Genomic DNA, 19,746 nt, shown 5'->3' with positions numbered 1-19,746 from the left:
TTCTACCTGAGCAACTGCTGCTACCACAGCATTAACACGCAGCAGAGTTCCAGTCCTGGATATGTCAGTCTGCAACGTGGGCGTCCTTACATACGTTCACCAAGCACTACTGCCTGGACAGTCAGGTTCGCAGGGACGGCCATTTTGGCCGTTCGGTCCTGCAGGACTTTTTGGTGTGATGTTAGTTTGCAGCCCACCACCGGGAATGGTATTGCTCGGTATCTATTCAAAGGTAAGGAATCTGCAACTGGAAGTCTCTATCAGATGAAAAAACTGATAATTACCTTCGGTAACGATATATCTGGTAAAGACATTCTAGTTGCAGATTCCTTACCAACCCACCCATCCTCCCTGTGCTGCGAACTGATTTGTAGGAACGGGCACTTCTCTCTAAGGGCCCTAGTTTTGGCGCATCATTCTTAGTGTTCTTCATGGCTCAGAGCTACTGCTGTGGAAAGTCGTGAAAAGAAACTGACATCAGCGCACTGGGGTGGCACCTATATACGACAGCGATGTAATCACGGCGACCACGACGCCAGCAATGCCTGCGGAGTCGCCTGACGCCACCTAATGGTGTGCAGGGGTACTCCTTGAAGAAAAAATCACCGGATCCAGTCTGACGCTTGGGGAAATTCAAAGGTAAGGAATCTGCAACTAGAATATATAGTTACCGAAGGTAAGTAACTTGTACTTCAGTCATGCGCCTCCTTCCTGACGAAGGTTGTCGCCCCCTTCCGAGGTGGGCAGAGTATCACTTTGCCTATATTTTTCACTGCCTCATCCCGCAAAAGAAAAGGAGAGACTCCATCACCTGCACCTGAAGGGAGCTCTTTCGTTTTACAGTGATCTCAACAAGGGCCTTCAATAGATGATTAGCTCTTCCTCAGGTTCGCAGGAGCTAAAAAGGCCAATGTTGTGCAGGACCGGGCTATATCTTGATGTACACTGCATTAAGATCTTCTACACACTAGCTAAAAAGCAGCCTCCTGAGGGTTTGCCACCAGGGCTACTGCTGCAGTAGCACATGTGGTACCTGTTTGTCGAGTCGCTACATGGGCGACATTCCACACGTTCGCAAAGCATTACTGCTTGGACAGTCTAGGCTGTCCTGACAAGCTTATTGGCTGTTTGCTCCTCCAGGACTTTTTGGTTTGATCCCATTCATATGCCCTTCTACTAGGAAGAATTGCTTGAGTATCAATTCTAACGTGAGGAATTTTCAGTTAGAAGTCTCTACCCAAAGGACAAGTTACTTACCTTTAGTAAAGGTTTTTCTGTTAGAGATTCTAACAGCAGATTCATCACCGACCCTCCCATCCTGCCTGCTCTGCGAACTGGCCTCTTCCTCCAAATAAACTTGTTGTTCAAAACAGAAAGTTTAGTTTTTTTCATGACTCTGCAATTTTGGTGCAGAAATATTCACGAAAGAAACTGATGCCAGTGTTCTGGGGTGACACCTATATGGCAATGCAGCATCAGTTCCAACACAGATGAGGCCAACGTGGATCTGAACTAGACCATCTACTGGGGATACTGCTCAAGGCTCTACAGGTCCATTCTGGCACCTGTGGAATATTCCAAGGTGAGGAATTTGCAGTTAGATAGAGACCCTACCAGAAAAAGCATTACCGAAAGTAAGTAACTTGTTCTTATGTTACTAGACTTAGTGGTTACTCTTAAAATTAAACATATGCTATCTGTAAAACACAACATAGCAGATTCTTTGACTAATAATGACACAGGGTCAAGTATACATCTCAAAGAATGGGTTTCACAAGCCTATGTATTTGTTTCAAGAGCAAACATGACATTTTAACAATGAGCATAAAGGTAGCATCAAAGTGGATCAAGAGGAGACAGTGTTGAGAAATTAAAAGTTATTTGCTTACTTTTTTACATCAATCACATTGAGCCATCAGTGACCCCGCAAAGTTCTTGTGTGTCTACTCCAAGGTTTGCAGCTTCAGTTTTGTAGATTCACATGTTGTGCAACCTCTGTCATCTAGTTTGGATTCTGAACATTCCACCTGTTTTTTCTGTGCACTCTTTGGTTTTGACTACAGGCATGTGTCACATGATTCACGATCATGTGCACAAAAAACTGCAGTGCAAGTGGACAAAGACTATATCTCAGTTTATTTTGACTACCATTAAGATCAGAGGTGATTGTGAGGGGTAGACTTAAAAATGTTTTCACCGCAGTGGTTAATTGAGAAAGTAGCCCTGGGGTAAGTGTTGGAGATAGAAAATGCACTCTTAAAATGTTGTTCTTCCTTTAATACTCCGTATCCCTCATAAGACCTTCTCATTGTTTCAAATATGTTTTCTTAAAGACATGCCAAAGTGAAGTGTATGCCTGTAGGCAAGTATCATCTTTCTGATAGTTACCCCCACTTTTTGACTGGTGTGAGTGTGTTTAGACTGTACTGCACTGGGATCTTGCTAATCAGGACCCCAATGTCTGTGCTCTCTCCTCTAAATTTGGTTGCGGGCAAACTATTACGCACACAATTGGCATACTGGGGCACCCATGCAAGCCCCTAGTATATGGTACTTAGGTACCCAGAGCACTGGTACCCCAGGGGTCTCCCATGGGCTGAAGCATGTATTATGCCACCCATATGAACCCATGCAAACTGTCTCTGCAGGCCTGCTATTGGAGCCTCTGTTAAATGGTGCATGCACCTTTCGCTTCAGATATAAGGCTTGCCTTATATCACTGTCACTGCATTTGGACACTGTAAGTCACTCCTCTGGTAGGCCCTTCAGCCCAAGGGCATTGTGCATTCCCCTAAGTGTGAGGGTACCCCTGCATGAGCAGGGTGCCCCTACAAGCCTCAGACTCCATTTCCTGGGCTTTGTAAGTGCAGGGAAGCCATCTTAAGGTATGTAGTGGACACTGTCAACACGAGTTGTCCAACTACATAATGGCTTCTCCAAACGTAGGCATGTTTGATATCAAACATGTTGAAATTGTGCAACTACACCAATGCAAGTGCTAGTTGCATGATCCCATATGCTCTAGGGGTTTCTTAGAGGATCCCCCAGTTCTGCTTGTGCAGCCTTATGGGTTTGGCTGCCAGCCCACGCTGCTGCCTACCCAGACACTGTTCTGCCCTCCTGCTGATGAGCCTAACTCGAACAGGGGAAGGCAGAACCAAGGATTTCCTTTGAAAAGAGGTGTCTCTGGGCTGGAGTGGAGTGGGCTTTGAGCACCACCAGACTGCTTTGAATGGCACATTTGGTGCCCTCCCTGCATAATCCGGTTTGCACCAAATCAGGAACACCCTGTTCCTGCTTTGGCGTGTAGACCACCCCCTGTCCATCTCCTCCCCTAGGGAGGTGCACAGCACTCTGCCAGGTGGTCTGTTGATTCTGCCATCTTGAAAACAAGGTAGGTGGCAGACCCTGGGAGCGTCTGACTGGTTAGGCCAGGTAGACGATGTCCCTGACTCCCTCTGACAGATGGGTCACTACAGAGATTGACCAGTCCCCTTCTAGGGTTACTTAAGGGCTCCCCAAAGAGTGGATCCTCATATTCATTGAGCAAGGAACTTTCTGCAAGACATTTCCTGCTCCTGGCCTCAGGAACCACCCGCCATTGGTCTGCTTTTGGAACAGAAACAAGTCTGTAAATAGTTGGGAGGGCTCCCACTGCAACATTGTTTCTCCAGCTCCTGCAAGATTTTTGCAACATCCGTGGCTGTACTTCCTCCAGGGTCACAAGGACTCTACCTGCACCCAGAAAGCAAGAAGGAATCTCCCTTGGAGTGAAAGTCAATCCCCTGCATCCGCAGGCACCTCAAGAAGGCAGCGTCCGGTTAGTGGATCCTGCTGTCCCACATACAACGTAAAGGCTCTGCTCACAGGTGGTGGTTCTGTGGTCCTCTCTGGGTCCAACTTATCTTCTGACCAACTTAGGAGATGGTGGGCCCTTGCTGCAGCCACTGGAACGAAACCCCTGTGCATCGTGACTGTTGCTCTTGCCGAGACATGTTGATGCTTTCTCCAAGACGATCTTCAGGCTCCTAGAAGCCCCAGCATCCAGCGCTCTGCAACTCAAGATTCAACTTTTACTCTGCAGCTCTTGCGACGTGGGACTCCTGTTTTATTGTGCTGCTGAGGCTTCAGTGTATCTCTCTGTGCCTGCTGCCAGTGGGTCACTCGTGGGGGCTCCTATGACTCTGTCTGGCTAGCTTTCATTCCTGCTGAAGGACTGCCTTGTCTCCCTTCCAAAGGTCGAGTCACTGGGACCTTGCTGGTCCTCCAAAATCTGTAATCTTCCTTGCAACACCTATTTGCATTTGCCAAGGCTTGTTGGTGCTCCTGGTGGCTACTGTCTCCTTCTTTTTCAGGTTCTTCACATCCAAAATCCACCTTTTGGTTCCACCGGCCTGGTCCACAGGTCACAACAGCAGCTGGACAACCAAGGCTTTCATTGACTTCAACTAGGGTTTCCCCTCTTCACTTCACCCCTATGCACTTGGGCTCTGTGGTATAGGTATTCTGGTCCTCCGGTTAGCCATGGGTGGGGGCACTCGTCAACCTTACTTGTGCCAACTGGTTTGCCCGGAGTCTACTGGGAAGGGGCCCTGAATCCATAAAAATCCAACTGCGACGGTCCTGTGTTAGCCTGTTGGACACCCGGCTTGCTAACAACTCTGCACCCAGGCACCTGTGGGATTTCTAGTACTTAACTCTGGTGATTTCCTACTCCCCCAGCCCCTGGGATCCTAACACACTTACCTTGGTTGGGCACCTCCATTCTTATACCACTTTCTTAGTATATGGTCCTCATCTCCCAAGGCCCCATGTATTTTTACCTATTGGTTTGTAGAGGCAAAAGTAGATGGTACTAATGAGCTATTTCGTGGAAGTTTGGGCAAGCAGTTAGGCTTATCAGAGGGTAGTGCCAATTAAGAAAATTACAATCCTTTTTGTATACTTTGAAACCAAGAACTTTGTTAGAAGGTAAGCATGTTTTTAAGCATAAATACTTTTCACTTGCAAAAATGGACACACTGCTATTTTTGAGTTCTTCAATGTTGACCTATGGGAGAAAAGCAAAGTCACCAAACAGGTACTTTAGGTCGACTTACGAGACCAATCTCAGAGACGTAATGTAAATATTGGGCCACACCAACAGGTCATTTAGGGCAGCACAGCGGCGGTCGGGTTCAGAGGTGTAGTACGGCGTCGGGTGCCCACTGTATTTCAAAGGGGATTGGTCTCCTTAGGAAAAGGGCTGTTGGTTCTGGCTGGGAAACAAATTGGGTAAAGCCAACAGGTAGGTAGCAAACATGGGATGCTCAGGAACATAGGTGCACCTTTGGTACTCTTCTCCAAGGCCCAGGGGTGACGGAAGGGGTGACGGAAGCCGGGGTGTCCTTAGGCTTTGAGTTTCTGTGTCTGGAGAGTCCAGAAGGGGTGAAACCACAGTGGACTAGAGCTCAGGAGGGCTGTGGAACATCGTTGACACAAGGGAACCACTTCTGATCGAGCCGTGCAGCCGACCGGTGCAGTGGGTGCTCCACGTGTCAGATTTCTCTCACCACAGAGCCTGTGTGAAGAGGCTGCATGTGACTTCGGGGAGTCAAGTAGGGGTGAAACCACAGTGGACTCGGACTCTGGGGAGCTGGGGAACCTTGTTGGCACCAAAGGTCCTATCCCTATTTGGATCTGTGACGGCGGGTGCAGTGGTGACTGAAGGTGTCTGGTCTTTGCTGTTCCTGAGGCTGCGGAGTCCTTTCTTTAGAGTTGGTTTGGGAGCAGGTCTACTTCTCACGCTAGTCTTGAGTCTTTGTCAAAGGCAGGCCATCCTCCTGTGTTTCTGGAGGCTCAGCTACAGTACGAGCCTTCTACTGGTGCAGAGTCCCTTGAGGAGTGCAGACAGGCCGGCGGGGTTGGTATGAGGTCAGCTGCTTCTCTTCTCGTCTGTGGGTGCAACTCTTCTTTGACCTTGGTCTTCTTAGGTCATCAGGGCCTAAGTTCTTGTGTTCCAGGATGCCACCTAAATGCTCAATTTAGGGACGTTAATAGGAGTGCCAGTTGGCAGGTAATGGGTTGTGTAGGAAGCTGGCCTTAGTGTATGGTGAATACCTATGGCATTATCACCTTATACCAGGTAGCCCCTATTAATTAGAGGCCAGGCTCTCTAGAGATAGCTGTGGATGAACAGCCAAGGCTTATCTAGGAGACATTGAAAGCACATGCAATACCACTGTAGTCACACAGCACTTACACACATGAAAGAGAACACTCAGTGTTAAGAAAATAAAGGTTCTTTATTACAGTAACACAGTGCTAAAACACTAGATAGGCAATACTCAAATGGGAGGTAAGTAAATACACTATATGTACAGTAGCAATCAGAAATAGGCATAAAAAGCAATAGAAAACAGTGAAAAGCAGCAGGCATTAATGTAGGCCTGGGGGGACCATACCATATACTAAAAGTGGAATGCAAATGTCAGGTCCCCATCCAAGGAAGTTATATAGGTAGAGGAGAGCTGGGGGAACTAGGAAACCCAAAAAGTTAGTACCGGAGTGCCCCCCAACGACCAGGAGGAAAGAGGAAAGTTATTGGTTTTTCCCCCAAGCCACCAAAAGGCCTACAAATAAGGATATTGCAACACCCAGACAAGACTGCAAGAAACCAGCGGTGGATTCCTGAAGAGGAAGACTTGTAGAAGAAGGGGACCAAGTCCCGTTCTAGTGGGAGTGTCCGGCCGTGGCAGGAGCCACTACCCACCTTTCTGTGAATGCAGGATTTGGTTGACGGTGAGTTGGAGATGGTAAACAATGTAGCCCTGGAGCAGATTAAGAGTTCCTGGAGGATGCAATCAATGTCCAACACCGGATGGAAGATTGTAGTCAGTCTGTGGCGTGGAAAAGCCACCAACAAGTTTTGGCAAAGGCAAAGTTTGCGGTAGACAAAAGGTGGAGCTGCTGGGGGCCAGCAAGGTCCAGAAGGATTCAACCTACAGAAGGGAGTCTCAGGGGACCCTCAGCAATGCAGAGGATCCGAAGGAGAGGCAGGTTCCAGAGATGACCCACAAGCAAGGAGCCCAGGAGTTGCAGAGAGGCCCATGCAGCACACCTGAAGGAAGGTCGCAGGAGTAGCACACAGAGGGCTGTGCTTTGCAGAGGAGTGTGCTGGGGGATAGGGCTTCATGGAGCATAAAGCTCCCTTGGAGGAAATGCCAACAAGCCTTTGTAGCTGCAAGAGACACAGTGCACGGGAGTACTGTCCTGAGTGGGAAGGCAAGGGCCTACCTTTTCTAAAGTTGGACAGCTGACAGAGAGGCCCAGTGGTACAACTCCAGACCACCACCCGGTAGATCAACACAGCTCAGGATGAGATGATGCCCACGCAGCCGGTCAGCGTTGCAGTTGGTGCTTGCCGATGCAGGGAAGTGACTCCTTCACTCCAAGGGAGATTCCTTCTTGCTTCTCGTGCAGACTGAAGACTTGGTGCCCACAGAGGATGCACAGCCAGGGGAATGTTGCAGTTGCTGGAAGGAGCCATGGAAACAATGACGCAAGCAGTGTCTTCATTGTGGATGCAGATCGTCGGTTCATGGAGGTTCCATTGGCAGTTCCAGTGGCCAGAAGTCGAAGTAAGCGATGCAGAGGAATCCTGTTGGAATCTTGCCCGCCGAATTTGAGGACCACCTAAAAGGGAGACCCTAAGTAGCCCTCAAAAGGTAATTAGTCACATAGCCAGGTGACCATCTATCAGGAGGGCGCTGTGATGTCACCTGCCTGACCTGGCCACTCAGACGCTCCCAGAGGCCTCTGCTCGCCTTGGATTCAGGATGGCAGAATCAAAGGGCCATCTGGAGGAGCTCTGGGCACCACCCCTGGGGTGGTGATGGACAGTGGAGTGGTCACTCCCCTTTCCCTTGTCCAGTTTTGTGCGAGAGCAGGGACTGGAGGCCTCTGAATTGGTGCAGACTGGTTTATGCAAGGAAGGCACCAGATGTGCCATTCAAAGCATACCAGTGGCTTGGGGCGGCTACCCCTTCCAAGCCATGTAACACCTATTTCCAAAGAAAATAATTTGTTCTGCCTTGCGCTGGTCAAGCAGCAGGAAGGCAAAAACCCATCTGATGGGTGGCAGCAGCGTAGGGCCGCCCAAAAAAACCCAGAAAGCTGGTAGGAGCAATTCTGTGGATCATCTAAGTGCATGGAATCATACAGCCAATACTGGCAACAGTATTGGGCTGTGATTCTGACATGTTTGATACCAAGCATGCCCAAGCTTGGAGTTACCATTATGTAGCTGGACATAGGTAGTGACCTATGTCCAGTACACACGTAAAATGGCATCGCCGCACTCACAATGTCCAGGAAAATGGAGCTGTAGTTTGTGGGAGCACCTCTGCTCATGCTGAAGTGAAAGGGTGCATGTACCTTTTCACGCTGGCTGCAATGGGTAAGTGACCCGTCTAGGAGGCCATAAAGCCCTAAGGCAGGGTGCACTATACCACAGGTGGGGGCATAGCTGCATGAGCAATATGCCCCTACAGTGTCTAAGTCCATTATTAGACATTGTAAGTACAGTGTGGTCATATTAAGTATATGGTCTGGGAGTTTGTCAAAACGAACACCACAGTTCCATAATGGCTACACTGAATACTGGGAAGTTTGGTATCAAACTTCTCAGAATAAAAAAACCCACACTGATGCCAGTGTTGGATTTATAAAAAAAACAAATGCACACAGAGGGCATCTTACAGATGCCCCCTGTATTTTACCCAATCCTTCAGTGCAGGACTGACTAGTCTGTGCCAGGCTGCCACTGAGAGACGCCCTGGGGTGAGAGCCTTTGTCCTTTCTCGGGCCAGAAACAAAGCCTGCACTGGGTGGCGGTGCTTCACACCTCCCTGGAGGAACTGTAACACCTAGCGGTGAGCCTGAAAGGCTCAGGCTTCCTGTTACAATGCCCCAGGGCACTCCAGCTAGTGGAGATGCCCAGCCCTTGGACAAAGCCCCCACGTTTGGCGGCAAGTGCAGAGGGATAATTATGAAACACAATGAGTGACCACCTCAGCCAGGACCACCTCTAAGGTGTCCAGAGCTGAAGTGACCCCCATCTTGGTTTGGAGGATCAGGGCCAATAGGGATAGGAATGTGCTCCCCGCCCCAAAGGGAGTGAGCACCAGGGAGGGTGTAGCCACCCTCAGGGACAGTAGCCATTGGCTACTGCCATCTAACCCTAAAAACACCCCTAAATCTTTGTATTTAAGGCCTCCGTGAACCAAGCTAGTCAGATTCCTGACGACCTTACAAGAAGGACTGCTTAGCCGAAACCCCAGCAGAGAAGGAAAGGAGACAGCAACTGACTTGTCCCTAGCCCTACCAGCCTGTCTCTTGCTTCAAAGTACCTGCAGAAGAAAGGCGACGGCGTCCTGCAGGTCCAGCGACCTCTGAAAACCTCCAGAGGACTGCCTGCATCACAGAGGATCAAGAACTCCCTTGGACAGCAGCCCTGTCCAGAGAAAAGAAGAAGAAACCTCTTCTAAAGGACTCTCACCTCACTCCAGAAGCATGAGTCTTGACCACTCTGCACCCGACACACACAGCCCGACTCCAGGTGGCCCAGCTGACCAGAGAGGACCCCCAGGTGACCGAGTGTCCACCCTGGGCTGTCCTCTCTACACCCCCACGACGATGCCTGCAGAGGGAATCCCGACGACCCGCCCCCCATTCCCCCTCCCACACACCCCCACGTGACCTCGACTCCAACGACCAGCAGGCGGCCCTCACCCTTGCCCAGTCGTGGCTTGCCCGAGTGGTCTCCGTGCCATGCCTGCAGCACCTAAGTGACCCCTGGGGTCCCCTCATAGTTTCATTGTAAACCTGACGCCCTAATTACACCCGGCCACCCCAGTGCCGGTGTGGGACTGGTGCCTAATGGGGGCCCCTCCAGTGCTCCTCTAATCCCCCCCGGTCTGCCCTCTGAGCCACGGGTACTTACCTGCTGGCAGACCAAATTCCAAGTACTGTAGGAGCCTACGTTAAAATTGATCAACTGACCTCTGGGCCCGGCCAGCCCCTTGTTGCTGATGGTGGGTGTTTGGGGTTGACCTGAACCCCCAACTGTGGACTACCTATTACCCGGAGACTGGAACTGTAAATCGTGTATTTACCTTTAAAACTGTACTTTATTTTCTGCCCCCAGGAATTGTTCTGAAAATTCACTGTGTCCACTTTTAAAATAGATATTCTCTGTTTTTAAGAAAACTGTTTCCTTGACTTAAGTGAAACAAAGTTACATTGATGTGTATGCTAAGTACTTACCTGCAACAGTATTTACTTCTGAACTTCTGAGTTTTGTGGTTCTAGTAATAAAGTAACAAAAATATGTTTTTCTTTATAAAATCCTATTGTTCTGGAGTTAAGTCATTGAGTGTGTGTTTCTTCTATTGCTTGTGTGTACAACAAATGCGTAACACTACCCTTTGATAAGCCTGATTACTCGACCACACTACCACAAATAGAGCATTAGTATTATCTATTATTGGCCCTGTCAAGCCTTTGGGGAACCCCTGGACTCTGTGCACACTATGGGGTCATTACGACCTTGGCGGGTGGCATCAGCCGCCCGCCAAGATCTGACCGCCATGTGGCCGCCAACGCGGCCGTGCGACGGGTGCAGTTGCACCCGTCGCACTTTTAAAAAAAAGCCGCATGGGGCCCTGTCAGGGGGCCCCTGCACTGCACATGCCAGTGGCATGGGCAGTACAGGGGCCTCCGGGGGCCCCACGACTTCCCGTACCGCCAGCCTTTTCCTGGCGGTACAGACCGCCAGAAAAAGGCTGGCGGTCGGGGAGTCGTAATCCCCTGGGCAGCGCTGCCCTGGCGGATTACATCCGCCGAGGCCATTGTGGCGGTAAACCGCCGGCCCCGGCGGTGCGACCGCGGGCGCAACCGCCGCGGTCATTATACGCCGGGAGGCACCGCCAGCCTGTTGGCGGTGCTCCCGTCGTTTTGGCCCTGCGGTTGTAATACCGCCAGGGTCATAATGACCACCTATATCTCATTTTTATATACTATTTACCGAGCCAGCTTCCTTCAGCTGTCTCCTCTGAATTTGGTTGCTTTGTCCCTTTATACCCCACAGTTGGCATACTGGTCTACCCCTGTAAGTTCCATTGGGAGCCCAGGGGTCCCCCATGGGCTGTATCGTGTATTATGCCACCCATGGGAGCCCTTGCAAATTATATCTGCAGGCTTGCCATTGCAGCATGTGTCAAAAGGTGCAGGCACCCTTTCACTGCACTAGGTTACTGTAAGTCACTCCTGTGGTAGGCCCTCCTAGCCCAGAGGGCAGGGTGCTGGTTCTTGTGTGTGAGGACACCCCTGCATGAGCAGAGGTGTCCCTACAAATTCCAGTTCCAATGTACTGGACTTTGTAAGTGCTGGGAAGCCATTTTACCAGTGTACTGGCCCCAGGTCACTCACTACCTGTGTCTAGCTACATAATGGTAACTCCAAACCTAGGCATGTTTGGTATCAGGCATGTCGGATTCATACCCCCAGTACTAATATGCCAGTATTGATGGCATGATTACATGCACTCTGAGGGCTCCTTAGAGGACCAGTATTGCTCCTACCAGTCTTCCTGGGTTTGTGGGCATTGCGTGCTGCTGCAGCCCCTCAGATAGGTTTCTGCCCTCCTGCTGCTTGACCAGCTCAAGCAGGGGGAAGGCAGAACAAAGGATTTCCTGTGGGAGACTGGCTGCAACACCCTTTCCCTTGGAAATGGGTGTTGCAAGTTTGGGAAGGGGTAGCCTCCCCACTCCCCCGGCTTGCTTTACAGGGCACATTTGGTACCCTCTATGTATAATACGGTTTGCACTAGTCCAGGGACTTGTGGGTAGGGCCCCAGATTTGGCGTGCAAGACTCCACCAGGACTCTGCGGCATCACCCTTTTCTGCTTCTAGCCACCAGAACTACTGCTGGACTTCACAGGAACCAAACCAGCCTGCAACTCCTGAGCTCGACCTTACCTTACAACACTGTTTCCCTGGCTCCATCCACCAATTGCAACATTTCCAGGACTGTGCATCTTCTGGGGTCGGCAAGACTTCAGCTGCACAAAAGAAGCAAGAAGGAATCTCCCCTGGAGTGAAGGAGTCACTCCCCTGCATCCGCAGGCACCTAAGGCAATGACGACCGGCTGCTGGGACCTGCTTTCTGCAGGAACTGCGTGGATCCTCCAACACAGGTGGTGGTTCTGAGTGGTCCTCTCTGCTCTCTGTCCAACTTGGGAGACAGTGAGCCCTTGGCTGTCCTTGCAAGACAGAAACCCTGTGCAGCAACCAAGGCTTGTTGACTCCTGCACCAAGGGATCTTCAGGCTCCAAGTATCCCCGGCCTCCAACACTTCACCTTTGCAAGGACAGTCTCTCCTCTGCTGCTTCAGCAACGTAGAACTCCTCTCCAGGTGTGCTGACTGGGCCTCACTACAACTTACTGTGCCCATGCCAGTAAGTTGCCTGTTGGGGTTACAACTTCTTCTGCTGAATCTCCCAACTGCTGACAGTCGAGTCCCCTGGATCTTGCTGGTCCTCTTCTCTGCAAACGCTCTTCTGCCCAGATTTGCGTTGGCCAAGTCTTACTGGTGGTCTGCCTGACCACTGACCATCTGCGACCCGGCAACCGGCGTTGGGACATCTTCTACACAACTCCAAGGACCTCATTGCAACTCCTCAGCGCCACAGCTGATGTTCATAGTCCACTGTCAACCCGGATGTTCATCCACAGAAGGGTAGGTAGTGTCTCCTGCTCCACACGGACACTCCTGCGTGGACTGAACTCTATCCCCCTCCTCTTCTGTTGGAATCCACCGTTGAGTTCCACTAGACTGGTACTGATCTTTCGAAGTTGCTTTTTCAAGTCTCCTTGTTAGTCCTTGGGAAGACCAGGTATCTTACCTATGCCCTTCTGGTCACTGGGGGTTATCTAGGTACTCACCTCTTTGAGTCTTGAGTTCTCCTAGCTCCCTTCTAACTATCCCACATTCTTGGGTCGGGGAACAAACTTCGCATTCCACTATTTTAGTGTATGGTTTGGCCCTGTATAGCACCCTAGCTATTTTCTGTTATTTTTGCCAATACTTAATTTTCTATGCTAGTTCCTAATTCTTATCTTATATACATATATAGTGTGTATTTACATCCAGTTGAGGGACTGCTCATTAGTAATGGAGTTCAGTGTTGCTGTGATAAAGTACCTTTATTTTTGCAACACTGTGTGGTTCATTTCATGTGTGATAGGCTATTGTGTGACTGCTGTGATATTGCAAGTGCTGTACACTCCTCTTAGATAAATCTTGGCTGCTCGCCGCAGCTACCACTAGAGAGCCCTGCCTTCCTAGACACTGTTTCTCTAACTGATAGGCGTTGTCTGGACCTGGTATAAGGTGCAAACACCATAGTTGTCAACCACACCAGGCCTGCTTCCTACACCTATCTTCAGTGAAGCCATCATGAAGCTGGGTAACTCGTAGTCGCCAGTGGCCATCGCATGTATTTAAAATGGCTTTCCTGGTCACTTACTATGTCTGATAGTCGAAAAAGACACAGCAGAGGCCACTCTTTTTGTATTGATATGCCCTCATATGTAATATAATGCACCCTTCCTTAGGGCTGTAAGGCCTGCTAGAGGGGTGACTTACATATATTATAAGCAGTGTTGGGGGACATGGCTCACAGGCTGCGCGCTGTATCCTGTTATCACTTTTATCTTCACTAAGACACGCAGCCTGCAATGGCAGCCTGTCTTGTGCTTGGCAAGGGGTCCCCTTAGGGTGGCATAATTTGTGCTGCAGCCCTAAGGAACCCTCTGTAGTACCCGAAGCCCTAGGTACCAGGGGTACCATTTACTGCAGACTTACAGAGGGTGCTAAAGGTTTTGCCAATTGAGGAAACAACTGTGTAGTTTTGGGGAAAGGGATCTGGCACTGTGGACCACGTTAGCAGGGACCCAATGCATCAATCGAAATTACATCAGATACTAAGCAAAAAGTGAGGGCTATCCATGCAAAATGGGTGTTTTCCTACAAGAAGGCATGACTTTCAATTTCACCCATATCAAATCCACTTCAGTTTGATTACCCTTTACTTCTACCATTGCTAACTAATCAATATTCAGAATTCAAGACCAATAAAAGGAGTTGACTTAAATGCACGGCTCAGTATCAGAGAGAGCAGCGGTTCCCAACCTGTGGTCTGCAGCCCCCCAGGGGCCTGTGACACATTCCCAGGGGTTCGCAGCCTGGGCTGGCAGGAAAGCACTTCTCCAGCCTGGGCCTCTTCACAGAAACACGTTCCTGTTTTTTAAATATTTATTACTTCTTTGGTGCAGTTTTAAAAGCACTACAAATTTCCTTGTACATACATCAGCTTTCGGGCAGAAATAAAAGCTTCAAGGTAACTGGTGATTGATATACCTGCTGGAGAGAGATAGGAGTTTTGTCTAGTGGCAGTTTTGACTCATCTAACTCAGTGCAGATGATTAATATGCCTATGGCAAAGAAAGTGTATTATGCACAGAACAGTATTTTATGTGCATAACACAGTGGGTTACTGCTTTTGTCACAGAGATTCTTTTGTTACAATGCAGTGTGTACGTTACAATCGTAATCTAGCACAGTGAGCTATGAACTGCCATGAAAGAGCTGCATACAAACTGCATAGCTCAAATTTGATTTTTTTTCCTCCAGTCTTTCATTATCCTTATGCGCAGAAATACATTCTTATTACAAAAGTCAACGCTAACCACTGTGATATGCTAAATCCTGACTTTTTGCGACTCCAGACCAGCACTCTGTAAAGTGTGCTGACACCCTGCACATGTGACAGAGAGGATATGGAGCGATGAGAGGGTCTTATAGTTTTACTTCTTTCCCCACCACATATTTATGTGAAAAAGCCAAATAAAACCAAACATTGAAAAGTTAGTTGCCAAGATGTATCGCCATCCTTCCCATTTTTCTTTTTTGCATATCTTTTCAAATTAAAATAATTAAAGCTTTAGTAATTTGAGTATTTTTTGTGTGTGTGTGGGTGTGTGTATTTTTTGCAAATTACTATTTTAATGATAGAAATTTAAATCTTACAAATTGCTTTGGGCTCCCCGGCTTCCATTAGTGTTTCAATGGGGGTCCTCAGGAGTCAAATGGTTGGAAACCACTGAAAAATAGATTTGACCAAGGTTCAGTATCAAATAGCAATTTGAATTCCACTCAGAATTTTTTTATAAGATCATCACTTCGAAGTTGTTACATTTTATGCATGCCTGTGTGGATTCCGCTCCTGATGAAGCATTTTTTATATATGAGTGACTTTTTCTTAGTTTAAACTGGTGCTGTAAAACATGCATAGTTGTGTGGTTTTAGTTGCAGTTCTGCTTTACATACTTACAGCTTATCACACATGATAATATTGTTTAGTTGTGATAGAAACAGAGGGTTAAAATAATGCTTCGTGTTTGCAAAAAAAGAAAACTATTAATAATTATTTCTTTATTTCAAAGGAACTGAATGAACTTCGAGAGACTGAAGGCGGAACCATTCTTACTGCCACTACATCTGAACTTGAAGCAATCAACAAGCGGATAAAGGACACCTTGGCACGATCAAATGGTTAGTGATCTCAAAAGATCTTTAGCAAGTGAACAAGTTAAATTGGGTATGTTTGAAATCAATTATTTTGAAAAGCCAGTCTGTGTTCATTTTATTTGCTTGTACAAACTACCAGGCCATACATAAAATGCTTTACGTTCTGTGTTTTTGATCATTTTAATCAGAGAATAGGAAACAAATATTATAGTGTAATGAAATAAGCACGTGTCTTGTTTTTGCTATTTCTTGCACCTACTAAGACACATCCAAAACATCTTAATCAAAAAATATAAAATAAGAAATAAAATTAGAATAAATCACTAATGTAGAAATGCATACAAAGAACATCCCAAGGGCAGCTATGTATTTAATAAGGTCATGTTTCTCTATAACATACTTGTATATGATGGGCACAGAGCGCAAGAGTATTTTTAAGTGTGTTCTTGTTCATTCTGTCCTGAAACCGTGGACTTATTTCTGTTCTTACCAGTCAATAAAATCTTACGATTTAATGCTTTTAGGTATCTTGGTTCTTTTCCTGTTTTGCCAGAACTACTTTTATAATACATTGGAGCATGCAATCCTCAGACTTCCGTGATTTTGTATAAGAGCTTGACCTTTGGCCTTGTTCTTCTTTATGATCATGAAACGCTTCAGTGACTTGCAGTATCCTTATAATGCATGACAAGTAAAATGTGGCCTTGCTAAAACTATTCCATTGACTATACCTACTCCTAAACATGCCAAAATCTAACCGGCTAACCTTCAGCGTCTCTCTGCTTCCTGGTTGCAAATTCAATACTAATGCCAACAAGAGAACAACAGCAAACCAAATAATTTCAGCATTACTGAATGTGGTAGCTATTAAGTGGCAAGTGTTTGCTAAGTCACTGTCGGAAAGGTAATGTCTGTATACAGTTAGGTGATGAGGCAATGAAGAAAAACATGATCTTGAGTGGGCTGCAGGCCGCTGGAGGCCCAGAAGACTATGGCCCTCGTTTCAACTTTGGCGGTAACTACCGCCACGGCAACAGCCACCAACATACTGTTGCCATGGCTTCCAGCTGCCCACCCGCATTATGACTGTTGACAGAAATCCGCAAGAAGTCATGGCGGCGGACGGCGGTAATGTGGCACTGCGGGCAGCAGCATCGTGCCCCGTCTCCAGCGGAGGACCCCCTGCAAGCAGGTAAGTCGGGTTCTCCAACAGGAGAGGGGGGGTGGGGGGAATTTTGTGTGCGTGTGGGGGGGGTCTGTTTTTGTATGCGTGCATGTGGGTGTGAGTTGCATTGAATGAGTGCGTGAATGACTGAATTGTGTGTGTGTGTATGTTGTGAATGAGTGTGTGCAACAAAGTACGTTGGTGTGTGTTGCAGTGTGTGGGTATTTGTGTGGGTGGATGTGGGTATGCGTGTGTGTATATGTGTGTGGGTGTGTAAATGTGTGGGGGCAGGAGAGGGAGGGACAGGGTGGGGGAGAACTCTGGGGAAGGGGGTGGAGGAGACCCCCATCAGTGTCGGGAAGGAATTGCCTGGCACTGATAGTGCCTACCCCCATGGTTTTCATGGCGGGACGCTTGCCACGTATTCCATAGCGGTAGGCCGGGTCATAATCCAGAGGGTGGGATTGTGAAGGCTGCCTGGCTAGAGACTGAAGCCTATAGTCCAGCGGCCGTTACCACCCTGGCGGATGGAGAGCTACATTGGCAGTTTGGCTTGAACCAAACCGCCAAAGTCATAATTTGGGAAAAAGAACCGCCAGCCTGTTGGCAGTACCTTTCCCCAAATGACTACCGACTGCCGGGGTCGTAATGAGGGCCTATGTTCTTATGTCGTAATTCATGAGGGAAACTTATTAATGGTAGACCAGTTAATGGAACTTGGCCAAGGACGTTAGTGCAACCACAAAAATCTGACATTTGCCTTAGCAAATCTCCCCTTTCGACTCCTGAAGTTTGGTAAGCGAAGATGCCATATTTGACAAAGTTCTTAGCCCTAACCATTTGAACACAAAATATATCATAACATATGATTCATCTGTAGTTAAGTGTACTTACTTTACAGCAAGTTGCCAGCAGTGCAGTCCTGACCAAGAAAGGCATTATTTATTAGCACATTGTTTTAATTAGGAAGCAAGGTCAAGCGAGGGCCATGACATTTTTTCAGGTAAGCACATGGACTATTGAAGTTGGTTGCAGTATATCACATTACTCTCTCAGCAGGAAGCCAATCAGGAAGTATCAACAAAAAGGTATATTACTTTGGCTAACAACATTTCAGGAGACTTTCACAGATGAGGCCTAGGTCAAGAATGTGTGGCCATACTATTCTGTCAGTACAGCAAACCACTTAGGATCAATTTGTAGATCCTTCATCTTTAAAACACATGTTCATCTCCAGCTTCCCATATGATGGGTAAAAGACAGTAATTATCAGTTAAAATCAAAAGCTTCTCCTCACCATCGGCCTAACACATTCTCTTGTTTCCCCAGTTGAAAACTACATTGAGGATTCACAATGATAAACAACATTGGAATACCCCATGTTGGTCAGATTGCTATTAATTCCATACTTTATGCAGCTCTCCTTCACCAGTCAGCTGCATCTATGTTTACTCCAGGTTGTTTTTCAGGGATAGGACAGGGGTTCTGATGAATAATTATACCTGCAAATGCCTCACCTTTTGAATACCCCAAGTGTCCGTCTCATCTGGAAACTTTTTAATTGCTTTGCCACAGCGGTGGGGACGCATTCCCCACCTTGACGTCACACGCAGCCATTTGTGACATCACTGTTGTCCGAAAGTGCCACTGTCAACGTGTCAATGTCTGTTCCCTTTTCTCTGCGCCATTGACTCCTGCAGAATTTTTTCAACTCTTCTCAGAGAATGTAGGAAAATCTCTCCCTGTTGCAGTTACCCCCCACTTTTTGCCTGATATTGATGCTGACTTGACTGAGAAATGTGCTGAGACCCTGCTAACCAGGCCCCAGCACCAGTGTTCTTTCACTTAAAAATGTACCATTTTCCACAGTTGGCACATCCCTGGCACACACATAAGTCGCTTGTAAAAGGTACCAGTGGTACCAAGAGCCCTGTGACCAAGGAAGTTCCCTAAGGGCGCAGCACATGTTGTGCCACCCTAAGGGACCCCTCAACTAACACCCGCACACTGCCATTGTTGATTGTGTGTGTTGGTGGGGAGAAAAAGGCAAAGTCGACAAAGCATCCCCCTCAGGATACCATGCACACAAAATGCTGCCTGTGGCGTAGGTAAGTCACCCCTCTAGCAGGCCTTACAGCCCTAAGGCAGGGTGCACTATACCACAGGTGAGCAATATGCCCCTACAGTGTCTAAGTCCATTCTTAGACATTGTAAGTACGGTGTGGCCATATTAAGTATATGGTCTGGGAGTTTGTCAAAACGAACACCACAGCTCCATAATGGCTACAATGAATACTGGGAAGTTTGGTATCAAACTTCTCAGAATAAAAAACCGACACTGATGCCAATGTTGGATTTGTTACAAAATGCACACAGAGAGCATCTTAGAAGATGCCCCCTGTATTTTACCCAATCCTTCAGTGCAGGACTGACTGGTCTATGCCAGCCTGCCACGGAGACGAGTTTCTGCCCCCCGGGGTGAGAGCTTTGTGATTTCGGAGGACAGAAACAAAGCCTGCACTGGGTGGAGGTGCTTCTCACCTCCCCCTGCAGGAAATTTAACATCTGGCGGTGAGCCTTAAAGGATCATGCCTTTTATTACAGCACCCCAGGGCATCCCAGCTAGTGGAGATGCCTGCCCCTCCGGCCACTGCCCCCACTTTTGGCAGCAAGGCAGGAGAGGATAATGAGACAAACAAGGAGGAGTCACCCACCAATCGGGAGAGCCCCTAAGGTGCCCTAAGCTGAGGTGACCCCTGCCTTTAGAAATCCTACACCTTGGTTTTGGAGGATTCCCCAAATAGGATTAGGGATGTGCCCCCCACCCCTCAGGGAGGAGGCCGATATAGGATGTAGCCACCCTCCAGGACAGTAGCCATTAGCATTAGGACCCTTGGACCCTGCTGAGGTGAAGACGCCAGGGAATGCCGCCAAGAAATTCTTCCAAAGG

The 19,746-nt window shown here is 48.1% G+C and overlaps 1 protein-coding gene across 1 annotated transcript in view; it reads left to right on the top strand.

Annotated features, from left to right (window-relative positions):
- Positions 1 to 19,746, top strand: part of SMC3 (structural maintenance of chromosomes 3) — an 849,197-nt gene that overhangs the window by 637,768 nt on the left and 191,683 nt on the right. The window contains exon 23 of the mRNA XM_069239408.1: positions 15,547 to 15,655. Within this exon, the coding sequence (XP_069095509.1) occupies positions 15,547 to 15,655 (109 nt within the window). The remainder of the gene's footprint in view (positions 1 to 15,546; positions 15,656 to 19,746) is intronic.

This window comes from Pleurodeles waltl, chromosome 6, assembly GCF_031143425.1.
Source record: "Pleurodeles waltl isolate 20211129_DDA chromosome 6, aPleWal1.hap1.20221129, whole genome shotgun sequence".
Classification (NCBI taxonomy): domain Eukaryota; kingdom Metazoa; phylum Chordata; class Amphibia; order Caudata; family Salamandridae; genus Pleurodeles; species Pleurodeles waltl.
The sequence above is the reverse complement of the archived record's forward strand: the minus strand, read 5'-3'. Positions and strand labels throughout refer to the sequence as shown.